General features: G+C 54.9%; 1 protein-coding gene across 9 annotated transcripts in view; it reads left to right on the top strand.

Moving 5' to 3' along the window:
* Positions 1–9,811: 9,811 nt before the first annotated feature.
* POU2F2 (POU class 2 homeobox 2) overlaps positions 9,812–15,791 on the top strand; it is a 35,106-nt gene continuing 29,126 nt past the window's right edge. For all 9 annotated transcript variants that reach the window (XM_044257267.1, XM_044257266.1, XM_044257265.1 and 6 more), the window contains exon 1: positions 9,812–9,892. In XM_044257267.1, the coding sequence (XP_044113202.1) occupies positions 9,826–9,892 (67 nt within the window). In that variant the 5' untranslated portion in view covers positions 9,812–9,825. The remainder of the gene's footprint in view (positions 9,893–15,791) is intronic.

Below are 15,791 nucleotides of genomic sequence, written 5' to 3'. Positions count from 1 at the left end.
ATTGCTGGGCCAAGGGACACCCCTGCCCATGCCTCACTGAACGCCGCCACTGGGACCTGACCTTACCACCTATTATGTGACTCCAAAGTGGACACATTTTGCGCTATGCTAGTTGCTTTGGCAGAAATGCAGGGAGCATGCCCCAGGGTAAGGCAAACTGGGCTCTCAAATTGCCCTGCCCTGTCCTGGTCTGGGCAAGTCCCTGCCCACTATGGCCCATCTCAGCCTGCTCCTCTGGAAAGAGGGGAAAGGAATAGCACCTGCTTTATTGGCTCACTGGGAAGATGCCAAGAAATGATGCAAGGAGAGCACGGAGCACATGCCTGCATGAGCAGGTGCTGGCTGGCTGTTCTTATGGCTCAGGTAGCAGCGGACAGCCAGGGGGCCCGGGGCCTGGCGGTTTGAGAACCACTGAGGATGTGCTCAGTATCCTCAGCTCCTGGCACAGGGTCTGGCACCGTGGGCCCTCCGTGAAGGTGTAGAGTTGAATTGCACAGAAGAGGCTTTGGGCCAGGCAGAGCAGAGCCTGGGGGCACCAGGGAGGAGAGGGGAGATCAGTGGAGGACCTGGCCTTTGATTTCTTCTCCACCCCCATCTGCTTCCTTGGGGGGCCAGCCAGGCACTCCCATTAGCTCCCTTTTGCATGTGTGGTGGTCAGTGTCCCTTAGCTTATTTTAAGTAAATAGCTGCCAAGTGCCTCTTACATAGCAGACGCTGGGGACATAGCGTGAACTAGTCAGGCAGGAGTCAGAGCGATTATTTTCATGGTTTCAATCTGAATGTTGAGTGGTGGGTTCACGTGAACACATTATTTAAAATGAATAAAATAAGCAAATAAATAATGGCAGGGGGTTTGCCCAGGCAACAGTGGGAGTATGTAGTGAACTGAGGTTTATGATTAATGCAATTTTGGGCAGCAGAGGCTCTTTTTTAAAAAAGCAAGATAAAACCGAGCAGGACAGACAGGCTCCCTTTCCTCCTGACATGGACATTTTGGTGTGGGGAAGCAGATTATAAACAAGCACATAACCTGAGAAAACTTGAACGTTAGGCAGTGAGACATGCTGGGAGAAGATAGAAAGGAGGAGAGAAAAGGCTCACATGAGGCGGGATGACCAAGACCTCTCTGTGTCGAGGACATGTAAGTGGAATCCAGGAATGAGTGAGGGAAGGTACCAGGGAACATCTGGGGAAAAGTGGCACCAGGCAGGGGGAGAACACAAGCAAAGGTCCTGAGGCATGGCAGAGGCATGATGGGAGGTGATGTGGTAGAGGCAGCCTAGGGTTGGGTCACATGGCAGGGTTGAACAGTAGCTGGTTAGGATAAGGAGTCTCGAAGCTGGCCTAGTTATCTGGTCAGCTCTCAGGCTTGGGCCCTTAGTACCCTGGACAGCGGCTCTTCTCTGGGAGCACTGGCAGCTATGGGGCGCACCCTACTGAACAAGGACTTGTGTGAATGTCTGCTTCTGTGCGGTGAATTAGGGCTGGGTGGGGAGCAGATGATACTACGTCTATAGGAGCTGGCCCTGCCCACAGGAAGCATGGTCATGTGGATGCGTCATAAACGTACAGCTTAATCAGTCTTTATTAACCGAATATCTGCGCAGTCACAACTTGTTTGGGATCAAGAGGGCCCCCAGCTTTCAGCAGCCTTCACCCCTATGTAGCCCTTCTCCAACAACACCCCCCACCTCTCCTGGAAGCAACCACTGTCCTCATTTGGGGAATAACAGTCTCTTCACTATTCGTTTGTAGTTAGCCACCATGTCTCATTTAATGTATTCTTAATTTTTAAAAAAGATTTTATTTATTTGGCAGACTTGCAGAGAGAGCAAAAGTAGGCAGGGAGGCAGGCAGAGGGAGAGGGAGAAGCAGGCTCTCCGCTGAGCAGGGAGCCCGATGTGGGGTTCGAACCCAGGACCCTGGGATCATGACCCAAGCCAAAGGCAGCCATTTAACTAACTGAGCGACCCAGGCACCCCTAATGTATTCTGATTTTAATTAAAAAAATGAATACAGGGGCGCCTGGGTGGCTTAGTGGGTTAAGCCACTGCCTTCGGCTCAGGTCATGATCTCAGTGTCCTAGGATCGAGTCCCACATCGAGCTCTCTGCTCAGCAGGGAGCCTGCTTCCCTCTCTCTCTCTCTCTCTGCCTGCCTCTCCATCTACTTGTGATTTCTCTCTGTCAAATAAATAAATAAATAAATATTTAAAAAAATGAATATAGTCAGATTATAAAGACCAAAACCATAACAGAAAAGGTTGAAAACCCTCTGCTTCCCCAGTCTGGTCCCCTCACCAAAGGTAGCTGTCAGTAGTCAGTGACCCTCAGACCTTTCTCTCTGCATTTGTGGCTACCTGTGCACCCACAGAAAATGTATGGCAATGTTTGTAGATGTTTAACGTAAATGATATTAAATTGTATAAGTCCTTCTGCAGCTTGCTTTCTCACTCAGCAGAGGCTTGGAGAACTTTCCGGGTCCACATCTAGGTCTGTCTCATTGTCTTTCACAACCACATGCCGAGGAGGAATATACTACAATTTACTCAGCCTCTGTCCTGTTGGTGGCGTCCGGGTTGTTGCTGATATTCCTCTTTCAAACCTTGATGTGACGAACACTTTATGAACTTGCTGAGGTTCTCGTGCATGGTTGCTAGTATTACATTTAAGATTGATGATGTTCCTGTCAGCCCATGATAGTGCCCCCATTTCACAGAGGTGGAGCCTGAGGCTCAGAGAGGTGAATTCACTTGCCTAGGGTCACACAGCAAGTGAATGGGGAACCAGTTTGCAAATCCTCATACGGCTGACTCCTAAACCAGTGCTTATCTACACTCTGCAGATAATTACAGTCTGCAGGGCGGGTGCCCTAATACAACGAACATTCCTGGAGCCCTGACTGCCTGCCTGAAGGCCCAGTGCTGGGCTCTGATGCCACAGTAACAGATCGGATCGGGCTCTGCCCTGCCCTCAAGCCCTGCTCTGTGTGGCGGCCTCAATGGGGAACAACTGCAATGCAGGGCTATTGGTACTAAAGCCCAGAATGCTGCCTGGGCATGGGAAGACGGGTCATTTACTATTCATCGGACCTCTGGTGGAGGAGTCAGGGAAGGGTTGCAGGGAGGAGAGATTTGAGCTGAGACTGACAAAGGAGGCAGGAAGGTCAGGCACATAGAGGAATCCAAAGTGTTGACCAGAGGAAGCAGGGGAGCTCTGGGAGCAAAATGGCTGCACAGGTCGGCAGAGATCCTGTGGACTTGGACTTCATTGTATTAGGGCACCCGCCCTGCAGACCATAATTATCTATACAGCATAGATAAGCACTGGTTTAGAAGTCAGCCAGCCTTGGACTTCATTCTGTTGGCTCTGGGAGCCCAGAAGGGTTTATTCATTCAGCAGAGAGGGCTGGAACACCTGCTGTGTGCCAGGTACTATTTTAAGGGCTGGGAACACCACAGTGGACAAGATTAAAAAAAAAAAAAGACACCTGCTTTCAGAGAGCTTCCATTTCAGAGGGGGAACCAGATAAACAAGCTGCCAATAGTTGAATTCCAGAGAGCACTACAAGGAAAATGAAACCGGGTGATGGCGTGGAGAGAGTCTAAGGGAGGGCCTCTTAGAGGAGGCAGCCTTTGACAGGAGTTCTCAAGGACCAGAGGAATGTGAAGAGATGGGAACAACATTCTGAGGGAGGGCTCAGCAAGGTCAAAGGCCCCGCGGTGAGGACAGACTTCCTCCATTGTGGCTGGTGTGTGGTGCTCTCCGTGGGGAGAGGTGAAGCCCTGCAGGGCCCAGGAGGCTGTGATGGTGCAGGGACTGAGCTTGTCCCAGAGGCGGAGCAAGGTTACTGGAGAGCCTCTGGACCAAGGACAGTGGCCCTTGTGCTTCAGCCTTTGGACAGCTCCCTACCTGCCTGTGGGAGCCAACAGTCTTGCTGGAGGAGTGGGAAGTCTGGCCTGAATTGGTGCGGACAGCTAAGGACTGGGTGCGGACTCCCGGGCCAAGGGCGGTGCCTTGTCAGGGGAAGGCCCACAGCCAGGAACCTGGTGCTTTTGCTTCCTTGGAGGCCCTGGTGGGTGTGGGTTGATAGATGCCAAGGGCCCTATTCTCAGAGGACCTACAATGGAAGAGATGCGTACAAGCCAGGAGGAGGAACAGTGAGCTCAGCATGGCAGTTTGGGCACAGGCTTTGGGGTCAGAGAGCCTGTGGGTGTGCCCCAGACTAGCTATGACCGTGGCCCTCACTCGCCCTCATTTCTTTAAAATGGGGATAACAAAAGTCCTTAATAAAAGGTGAGGAGTCAGTGGAGCCCTGAGTACCCACAGCCAGGTCCTCCTGAGTGTAGGTCTGCAATACAGGCCCCTCTCTCCCTGTGTTTGTCCTATAGCTCGTGGATCCCTCAGACTGTCTTTTTTTTTTTAAGATTTTATTTATTTATTTATTTGAGAGAGAGACAGTGAGAGAGAACATGAGCGAGGAGAAGGTCAGAGAGAGAAGCAGACTCCCCGTGGAGCTGGGAGCCCGATGCGGGACTGGATCCTGGGACTCCGGGATCATGACCTGAGTCGAAGGCAGTCGTCCAACCAACTGAGCCACCCAGGCGTCCCATCCCTCAGACTGTCTTGCCCATTCTTGTTTCATTCAAGTACAGACTGTTAGAGCTGGAAGAAGCTCTAACTTTCTAGAGATGGGGAAACTGAGGCCCAGAGCAGGCAAGGGGCTGCCCTAGGTCACCAAATGGCGAGTTCAAGAATGGGGATCTGCTTGGTCTCGTGACTTTTGTCTTCCTGAAGTCCTATCACAGTGCTTCTTGATCTCTTCTTACTTGAGGTAAACTCTTGGGAATTCTGGCAGGTTTTGGGGAAATGGTGTCACGGGCTTGAGGGTGGTACAGCGAGGAAAGCTGTGTCCATGTGAATTTATTAAGCATCTCCTGGCTTCCTGGTCCATAGATCTTGCTGCTTCTGACACACCTCTTCCTGATCTTGCCCCCAGCACTGACCTGGGCATCTGCTTTCCTTCCCACTGCCCATCGGTAATGGTCTCAGTATTTACCCAGCCATGTGCCCCAGTCATCCACCTGCAGGCCCACTAGAGTCCTGTAGAATCTGGTGTGAAGGCAGACTCTCATAGCCCCAACCTCCCTGTCATCTCAGCCATTGTCCCAGTCTTCTCTGTGCTCATCCTGCCTCCAGATTCCACCCACCAGTCTGTCCTCACACCATGGATCTCTCTTACGCGTACTGTCCAAGCTCAAAAGTCTTCTACCTGCAATGTCCAGCCTGAAGGCATGTATGGCGCCTTGTCCAGATCTTTCTCATTCCAGCCTGAGGTCTCCCTTATCTTCAACCTTTCAAAGGCAGAAAAGGTACTTCTGCCTTCCTGGCTTCATTCTTGATTTGTCCCCCAACTCCCACCCCACCTCCAGCAAATCACGCAATCCTATTGGGTCTACTCTGGAAATTGCTTCTAGGGACACCTGTTTGCGACACCACCACTGTCAGCACGCTGGTCCCAGCCATCATTCCCTCCATCTCACATGGACACCACCCATTTCCTCCTGGCTGACCTCCCTCACACTCTGGCCCTTCAGTCTAGCCTCCCCCAGCAGCCTGAGTCATCCACAGAAACATGTCACTTCTCTGCTGAAGACCCTCTGGGTGGCATCCCACTGTGCTTGCAGTAAAATCCAAAATGCTTGCCAGCCTGCAAGACCCTGGGGCCTGGCTCGGCTTCTCCAACTTGTCTCCTCTATCTGCCTTGACTGCCCTGTACCAAGCCATACGTGCTTCCCTTCCTACCTCTTCCGTTCCTGTTGTTGGCAGTGGGCTCCCCCACATTCTCTGCCTCATGAAGGCCAGACTGCTTTGTAAATGCCACCTCTTCACAAGCCTTCCGTACCGCACCAGCCTCTGTCTTCCATCAGATTCTCAGGCATGTTTCAGCCCAGCTCATCTCTAGGTCCTCAGCCCCCAGCCCAGGGTTTGGCACTAAGGGACTCGCAGGAAACACTTGAATTGAAGGACATGGAAGGGTTGGCCTACCTTTAGCCAGGAGCTGATGAGTCAGAGGGAGTCGACTGCATTGTTGAAAATCAGGACTAAGGGCTGTGGGAGTGGGGTTGTGGGCCGTGAAGGGATTTGGTGTTCCTGGGCGGGCTTCCTGCTGTCCACTGGAGGATGGGGAACATTCTAAAGCTTGAAGGAGGCCCATGGTGCAGGAGAGAGAGAGCAAGCTATGCGGAGACAGGTCTGGGTTTGATTCCTGACTCTACCATTCACATGCTGTGTGACATGGGGCAAGTGACTTCACCTCTCTGAGCTCCAATTCATCAGTAAAATGGGGGATGATCATAGACCTTGCTTTCTCAGATTGTCGTTAGAACCAGAAATACTGTATTGGCTCAACTAGCACAGAGCAGACTGTGCTGCTCCTGCTGCTTTTGGTGGTGTTGGTGGTGGTGATGATGATGGTGAAGAAGAAATATATTTTTAAGTCCCTGGATGCTGGGTGCTCCGAAGCAGATCATGGGGTGGTTGCAGTTTGACCTTGACTTAGGGCCACTGGAGAAGCGTTTTGAGGGCAGGGCAGAGGGTGAAGCAGGTGTGTAAACAGGAAGTGAAGGCTCAAGCCCAGAAACTGGGCAGGTGAGGGAAGAGGTGGGCAAGCAGTCCCCAGGGCAGGCCAAGGCTAGGTTTGGTTTGAGAGTATCTAAGGCCCACAGGAGGATCGCCTTGCAGTAGGACTAGCCAGACCCCTCTCTGTCTCTGTGTCTGTCTGCCACTCCTCATTCTGTTTTCCAATGTGTTTGGGTCCCTTAGCCAGTTTCCCTGACCCCGTCTTCCCTCCAGAGCCTTCTCAGTCTGTTCTCTTCTAAAGGCCCACAAGTTGAGACGAAGAGGAAGGTTGGTATCGGTGAATCACCAGTTCTCCTACTGGGCCAGCTGTTGACTCAGTATGGCCTGTATCCCTGTCTCCAGTCAAGCTGGGGGTTGAGGGGCCTCTCTGAGCTTGCACACGCACAGCTCTACAGATGAGGAAGCACTTGCGGAGAAAGACCCCTTGGGTCCCCACGCAGAGCAGGGACATGTTGGGGGCGCTGAGTGGAGAGGTTGCCAGAGACAGCGGGAATCCCGAAAGAAGTCAGGGAACCAAACCACAGAGAGGGTCCCCAGGGGCAACAGAGAGGAAGAGGCCATGGCTGGGGGCCCTGAGGGGTGAAGAATCCTGCTCTGCTGTCCCCGGTGGGCTGGCTGCTCCCCCCCCAACTCCCCGCCGGGCCCCCGGGGGACCTCGCTCTAATAATGTATTTGATCGACTCGCCGGCCGCGTACAAGCGATTATTGTCTTGTCGGGAGTCAAACGTATCGATCCGGTGAGAAATATGAGCAGAGCAATGGGGCCCGCGTGTCAGTTACCAGCCCCGCTGGCCCTGGGGAGCCCCCTACGTCTCCTTTAATTACCGCTCAGCCCTGAGCCCAGCCTGGCCTCCCCTGTACTGCCTCACTTCCAGGCTCCCCACACCTGAGAGGCCCCCCACTGCTCCCCAGCTCCCATGTCCTACCTGCCTTGCTCAACATGGCTTGAGGCCTCTTCTCTGGCTGAGAGGGCACTATCTGCCCTGCCTGGGCCTCCCATTCCTTGCTGCCAGGCCTTCCCCACCCAGAGGCCCCAAAGTCTGGCCCTCTGTTCTTTCCCAGCAGGCAGACACCTCAGACCCATTCTTCTTCCGCTCCCTGACTCCAGCTCAGGGACTCCGTCAGCCCTGGGAGGCAAGAGGTATGGGGTGATTTTATCCATTGGGGGAGCACTTGAGGCCTTCCCTGGCTCCCCTCACTCAGCTACAGAGCTGGGAGGGCAGTGCCAGAAATGGGTGGCGCTTCCCTTCGTTCTCATCCTAAGGGGCTGACACCCAGTCATGTCCAAAAGCAGGAACCTGACATGGCTGACATTGACTATGTCCACAGTGGATCACCACGGTGGCTTGGTAGGGTTCTGGCCCCCCGTGATGTCCTTATGACCCTCGTTTCCATGCCCCTCAAGATGTAAATCCTAAATCAGAACAGAGCCTACAGCATCAAGACAAGACTCCAGTACTCACGGCCACCAGCCAGACTGCCATTTGGAAGGCCCTCATGTACAGAAACCCTGCACCTGAAAGAGAGATGGGGTTGGGCCAGGAGGGGTAGGTTTGAATTGAAGCTGTGGTGGGTGGCTTGATGCTGTGTGGTCTCTGGATCTCCTGGGTGAAACAGCTGTTGGGATATGGGGTGCTGTGGAGTGTAGATGGCTGGGAACTGTCCCCTCTGTGTGCAGACATAAAAGCCCTTGGCCATCCCCAGTGAGTGGGCGGGCTGGCCTGCCTGCCTGCCTGGGTGTGTCTGGGTGCACTGGGTCCAGAAGGAAGGGCACTCATGAAGGGTCTGCCTCTGTGTTCTGTCCTGCCCGATTGTGCACGGGTGGGCACACATGCATGGCCAGGAGGTGTGCCTGGGCACACACGTGTAGATGTGCCCTTGTGCCCACGTGAGGGAGCAGAGGGGTTTCTGTACACAGGAGTCTCCGATGGTGGGTGGAGAGGGCTGGCATTGGACCCTGGGCTCATAGACGAGGGTTCTCTTGTGTCTGCGTGTGCACATGTGTGTGTGAAGTGCTGGGGCCCACGTGTGTAAATGCTTGAGTGTATGTGTCTGTCTGGGTGAGTCCAGGCGTCTGTGTGCGCGCGTGTGGTTTGGGTGTCCCTCATTGTGGGCGCGGCGAGTCCTGCGGGACCTAGGGCGGGCGGGCGGGCTGTGTGGACGTGCCAGGTGGCTTTGCAGCCTCGGACCGATCGCAGGCAGGAGGAAGAGGGCAGAGGATTCCGCCGCGCCTTTGTCTACACCGCGGTGCGCTGGGAGTCCTGCGCCTTTGTGTGACCCTCGCAGGTGTGCGCGCGGGGGCGGGGGGGGGCGGGGAGGGGAGCGGAGGGAGGGGCTTCCTCCTCCGCAGCCGGCCCCGCCCTCCGGCCTATTGGCTGAGCGCTGCCGCCCTCTGGCGGGCACGGTGGGAAATGCTGGGCCGGGAGCGCAGTTCTGAGAATGGCCGGCGGGCAGTCAGGGGACGCGGGGCTCCCCTCACCCGAACCGGCTCGGCCGCCCGCATTTGCCCCCGGCAGACGTCTTGCCATTCTGGGTCAAGGCCCTGCCCCGTCGCCCTCACTGCCACCGCCCACGGGCACCCATTCCTCTTAATGGATGGGTGCCGCACCTGCAGACAGGTGCGCGGCTGGGTACCTCCCCCCTCACAGCCTTGCAGGACACCCAGCGCAAACGTCTCCCCGTGCTGTGCTTCTTGGCTTCATCGCTTCTTGGCTCTGGGCCCTCGGGAAGGCACCTCCGCTCTATTGGCCCTCAGTCTTTTGGTCTGTAAAATGGCACAAATAGTGATCAGTATAAGAGATGGTGCCTGTCAAGCCTGGCATTGGGAAAGCCCCCCCAAAAATTCCAGCCAGTGTTTAGTGTTGTTGTTGTTGTTAGAGGCCCACCCTCTTTGCCAGGCCCACATGCCCTGTTCCAGATGTGTCGGCCTTTGTGAAGGCAGCTGGAGGGAGGGCTGGGGCAGCTGGGGCAGGCGTGTCCCAGACACTCAGCTGGAGGACTCAGCCTCTCCAGCCTGGGGACCCTGCACCCCCACTTCCCCAACACACACATGATTTGGGGTCCGCAGCCTCCTGAGGTGGGCCTTTGGGCCAGAGTATTTTCCCTTTTGAAGGGGGCGGACCCTGTGGTTTCCTCCCTGGGTGACTTCCGGCTGAGAGGGCTTGGCCCCCAGAGAGGGCGGGGAGATGACACAGTTGTTCCCCCAGCCCTGCGGGGCAGGCAGCATGGTTCACTCCAGCATGGGGGCTCCAGGTAAGGGGCCTGGGGCCAGCACCCGCTGCCTGCCCTGCCCTTCCTCCTTAGCTGTCTCCTCTTGTTTTCTTTCACTCTGAACCTCACCAGCTCCCCCTTTCCCACCCTGGGTCCCCACCCTCAGCTCCTCTTTCCCCTTCCCTTCCACTCCAAACACCTGGGGGCTTCTGATCTCCCTCCTCATCTGTGCTGCCATGTTCTCAGGGCTGTGGGCTGGGGGCGGACAATGGAGCCCCGTGTTGGTAGCAGGCTCTTATATGGAGGATCAGTGAGTGGGCCTCTTGGTTGGGGGGCTGCTAATGAGTGGGAACACTAAGTTGCAGGACTTTTCAGTGCGTGTGAGTTTCTGTGTGTGTGTAGGTGACTGGTAGTTCTGAGTCCTCCGAGTATGCCTGTAGTGTCTGTGCGTGCGGGGCTCTTGTGTGTGGCATTGTGGGCTCGCCTTGGCAATGATCTCTTGGCTCACTGCCTCACTTCATTTGTCTCCAATGTCATCTCCTCAGGGAGGCCTTCCCTGACCTCCTTGTCTCAAGGACGTGGGCAGGAGGTGGGCAACCAGTCCAACCATTCTCAGTCCCCTTGCCCCTGCTTTGTCTTTCCTTTATGGCATTTATCACGGCCTGGAAATTTATTATATGTCAGCAGACCAAGTGGATGTTGGGTGCCAGGCACCGTACAACATGATTTGTATTTGTTGGCTCATTTGATAAAATGTGTCTCTCTCTGCATGATGATAGTCATCTCCCAGCAGTGCTGATGGGACAGTTAAATGAGGTAATGTGTGTAGATGCTTAACACAGTGCCTGGAACACAGCAAGCGTCAGCACTGCGTGATTGTTTCGTTTGTGGCTGTATAGGCCTGTGTGTCGGTGTGTGTCCCATTCGCGAGCATCTGCAGGATGAGTCCTGGTTTGGCATGTGCCATCCTCTCTGCACCTGTGTGTGTAGGCATCCCTGGGATCCTTCAACCACATATATTTATTGAGCAGTTCCATGCTGGGTGATGGAAATATAACTGAAAAAGGGAGCTTGGGGCCCGTCCTCCCGGAGTTCCCAGTTGGGACACACAGACCTGTTGGCTAGACAGCAGAGGAGTCAGGGCTGGGATGCTGGAGACACGGAGCCGTGGGAGCCCAGAAGACTGGCCTGGTTGAGCCAGTGGGGGTGTCAGAGAGGGCTTCCTGGAAGAGGGGACATGTGGGCTGAGATGTGAAGGATGAGTGGGTATGAGCAAGACAAAGGAGGTGAAGGAGGGGGTTGAGATGGAGGGAAGAGTACTTACAGGATGGCACATGGTTATTTATTGAGGTGACTGTGCAACTATGTATGTGTGTGCGCACATACAGTGTAGACCCAGAGATCCGGGGCACTGCACACGCATGCCCTCTGCTCTACCCCGGACTCATGCCCATCTGGGTTTGAATGGGGGCCTCGTATGTGCTGGAAGTATTTAGTTAGACCCCTGACTGGGGATTTCTCACAGAGCTGCCCTGCCCTGGAAGCTCACCTGACTTCCCTGCCTGGACGTGAATGAATACACTGCATGGTCTTGGGCAGATCACTTGTCCCACCTGGGCTTGAGCTCCGCACCTGCGAACTGGGTTCAGGGGTCCACCCTGGCCATCTCCCAGGATAAGCTGATTCTGGATGTGTGAGTGTGCACTCGTGTGTGTGTGTCTGTCTGTCTGTGTCAGTCCGTGTGTCTGTCTGTGAGTGACTCTTAGTATGTATGCACATTTGTGTGTTTCCAAGTAACTGTGTGTGTGTGTGTATGCATGCATGCGTGTGCGTGTCTCCGTGTGTACCTGTCTGTGTGGCTCTGGGCATATGTGTGCGTCTGTCTGAGCAACCAGAGTGCATGTGTGTATTCACGTCTGTCTATCTGTCTGTCTGTGAGTGACTCAGGTGTGAGTGTGTGTGTGTTTGTCTGAGTGACCTCTGTGTGTGTGTGTGTGTGTGTGTGTACACATGCATGTCTGTTTGTATGTCTCTTTGTGACTCCAGGGTGCGATTCGGTGTATGTGGGCATGTGTATGTGTTGTCTGTCTGTCTGAGTGACCTGGGTGTGTGAGTGTGTGTGTAAGTGCAGGTGTGCTTGCACATGTCTAGGTGTGTGTTTTGCATATGTACCCATGTCATTTTGTCTGGGTGTGTGTCTTCTCCTGCCTGGGCTCTGTGCGCACCTGTCCCTGTGTGTGTCTGCGTGGTCTGTCCTCGTCTGGGCCCTGCCCAGCTGAGGTTGTGGTGTGTGTGCGACGTAGCAGCTCTAGCCTGTTGTCGGCACAGCTGCGGGGGCCACCCTCTCTTGTTGTGTCTGCTGCCTCTCTCGCCATCCCTCCCTCCTGACAGCTCAGAAGTGTTCACTCCCTTGAGGCCACCCAGGGACAGATGTGGGGTGGTGGGGGTGTGAGATGCTGCTCCTAGGGAGGCAAGGACCAGGCCAGCTGGGCACACAGAGGTTCCTGGCAGCGTGAACCCTGCCCACAGGGGCTCCCAAGCCGCAGCCTTGATTGAAGCCAGCTCTGAAGGCAGGAGACCCAGGGGACAGGCCAAGAGGGGCCAGGAGGGGTGAGGGGCAGCCCTTGGGCCCTCTATATTTAGCCCCATTTTCGGTAAGTGCTAACGAGAAGCTGGCCGAAGTCTGCTAAAACCGGCTGGGGGAAATGCAGAGGAGAAGTGAAAGTCCGGGGAGGGAGGGGCGAAGGAGGGGTGGGGAGGGCGGAGGGGACCCAGAGTCCCAGGCCTGAGGCAGTGGGGCAAGCGAGTGTGACCCCAAGGGTGTGGGTAGCCCTGGGTGTGTCTGACTCCAGGATGGTGGGATTGAAGGGGCCCGGCAGAATTCTGCATTGCTTTTTCCTGCCTGGCCCTCTAAAGAGTTATACACTGCCTGGGCCGGGAGAAGGGAGGGATGACTGTAGTCACGTGACCAAGCAGCCTTTCTGTGTGAACGAGGCCTTGAGATGAGCTTTGGAAGGCACCAGGGAACTGGAGCATATTCGATGGCCTGGTGGGCGTGGGGGATTTTTCAAAGTCCAGATGTCCAGGTCTCCCCTTGTCCCTGTGAAAGCAGAGAGTCTGGGTGGGAATAGGTGTCAGTGTTTCTCTAGAGTCAAGAGACCGGGGCCTGGGCTGACAGCCTGCAGGACAGATGCCTCTGCATGACTCTTAAGGGGATTGTCAGTGCCCTCCAGTGTCAAGGAATCATTTGGCTTTGGGTCTGTGGTAGAAACGGAGTCTCCTCTTCATCCTTGGTGGGGATGATTCGATGACTCCCTTTTTGTGGATTGTGGGAAGGAGGAAGAAAAGAAAAATGGGCTTGGGCAAAGGGCAACACTGGCCATTTTACCGGCAGCCCAGCCAAATGCTGCAGGGTGCCTGGGCTGTATGCAAATTGGGGTGGGGGAAGAATTAGGGAGAACAAGGGAAACGGAGTGGTAGAGATTTCCTCTCATGCCACCTTTGCCTCCACGGCCACTATCCCTGCAGAGGTTACTTCAAAGGTTTAGGTTGGAGTTGCTTGGAGATTGGGGCTCAAGGTCAAGGTGGCAGGTGGCAGCAGGGAGAGAGGCTTGTCTGGGACAAGATTGGGTCCTGGTCTGTCAGAGATTCTTGCACGCATTCATTCATTCCAAAGACATAGTCCCAGCCAGGACTGCTGGGCTCTAAGGCGCTCTTAGTCTGGGGCAGGGGGAGGCCCTTGCCCAGCGGGTCAGAGTGTGTTAGGGAGGGGGAGGCAGGGGGTTTCCAGATAAGAAAGACACTAACCACTTGAGGAGTCAGGGAGGACCTCACAGAGGAGGTGATGTGTGAGCTGGGACCTTAAAGAGGAGCTGGAGTTTGCTTGTGGGGAAGAAAAGGTCACCAGCTGGGGGCAAGAGAGAGATCAGGGCCTCTGGGGCACCCGTGTGCACTCGGCCCAGATGTCCTGGGCTGGGCAGTGCTGTGGACCCCAAGATGAGTCAGACCTGCCCTCAAGGGGGTCCTGGTCTGACGGGGGAGAGGTACTGGGGCCCAGATGGCTGCAACCTCTAGGACAGTCACCAGGGGAGGAGGTGGAGGGAGCTACCACCATAAGGGACAGAGCCTGTGCTGGGGCCTGAAGGATGAGTAGGAGCTCGCCAGGTGGACAGAGTGGGGGCAGCCTTCCAGGTGGGGGGAGTAGCCCATACCGAGGCCTCAGGAAACATGTGTCAAATGGCAGAGAGACAGCAGGACAGAGGCAGGAACAGGTAGAGAGACCCAACACTTAGCACCTACTCTTATGATCTGGGGGTGCTGGGGAGCCAGCAGTGAGTCAGAGCAGGTCTGGTGGGAGAGGATGGGGACACAGAAGGCCACAGGCCATTTGGCCTGTGGGCTCAGGGCTAGGACAGTGGGAGGGCACTGCCGTGGGAGGCTGTATTATTTTCCCAGGGCTGTCATCTTGAAGTGCTGTATGCTGGGTGGCTTAAACAACAGGAATTAACTTCCCCAAAATCTGGAAGCTAGAAGTCCAAGGTCAAGGTTGCAGTGGGTTGGTTCCTTCCAAGGCCTCTCTCCTTGGCTTGGGAGTACCGACTTCTCCCTGAGTCTTCATGCTGGCTTCTTTCTGTGTGTCTGTGTCCCAATTTCCTCCTCTTATGAGGACACTAGTCATATTGGGTTAAGGCCCACCGTAATGGTCTCATTTAACTTGATTACCTCTTTGAAAACCCTATCTGGGTTTTTCTTGGGGAGACAGGGAGCTGTGGAAAGGTTCACAGCCAGGTTGTGGGGAGATCCTCCCTGGGGCCTGATGGACACTGGCTGGGAGGAGGGGCCAGGGAGGAGGTTGGAGCAGGAGTCTCAGGGATACTAGGAGGTCTGGGATGTAGGGCCACACTAGCACCAGCCGTCACTGCAAGCTGGACCAAGTTCTGGGACATGTAGAGGCAGGATTAGGGTGGGGTCTCTCACCTGGGATCAGCACCTGGGGCCTCCTCCTGTGTCTCTCAAGCTCATGAGCCACTCACCACCACCCACGGCCTAGAAGCAGGGCCTGAGCTCCCGTAGCATCCTGGGCACCCACGCTGCCCTCGCCAGCCTCTGCCTTAGTAGTGCTGTGTATTGGCTCTTTTCTTTTCTTTTTTTTTAAATAAAGATATTTATTTATTTATTTGGCAGAGAGAGATCACAAGTAGGCAGAGAGGCAGGCAGAGAGAGAGAGAGAGAGAGGGAAGCAGGCTCACTGCTGAGCAGAGAGCCCAATGCGGGGCTCGATCCCAGGACCCCGGGATCATGACCTGAGCCAAAGGCAGAGGCTTAACCCACTGAGCCACCCAGGCGCCCCTTCTTTTCTTTTCTTTTAGCTTTTAATTTTCTTCTTTTTTTGGTGAAAACGTACTTAGAGTAAAGTGCTTGAATTTTAAGGTGCAGCTTGATGCATTTTCCCTATGTATGGAACCACATAACCACCCAACAGATGATGGTACAGAGCATTCCCAACCCCCTGCAGGCATCCTCATGCCCATTCCCCGTCAGCAAGCCCCAAATGGTACCCAGAGTCTGACCTTGGCCATCTGGTATCATCTTGCCTGTCTGTGAGCTTCCTGTAATTGGAATCCTACCGTCTGTCCGCTTTTGTGTCTGCTGTCTTTCCCTCGGTGTCGGGCCTGCCAGACTCAGGGGTGCGTGTGATGCAGGAGTTTGGTCCTTTTCCTGTAGTGGAGCATTTCACTCCATGGACAAACCACATTGTGTCCATCTGCTGAGAGGCCCTTGACTTGTTTCCAGTTTGGGGTCATTTGGAAGGGGCTGCTGTGTGCCTGCGGGCTCAGGGGGCCGGGTGTTTCTCTGTCTCAGGAGGTTGCCTGGGAGTGGATGTGCAGGGTCTTAGGGAGGGGGCACCTCTTCAGTTTTCCTGAGTTGTGCTTGTATCGAT

Source organism: Neovison vison, chromosome 7 (genome assembly GCF_020171115.1).
Source record: "Neovison vison isolate M4711 chromosome 7, ASM_NN_V1, whole genome shotgun sequence".
Lineage (NCBI taxonomy): Eukaryota > Metazoa > Chordata > Mammalia > Carnivora > Mustelidae > Neogale > Neogale vison.
Note: the sequence above shows the minus strand (reverse complement) of the source record. Positions and strands in the feature narration are given on the sequence as shown.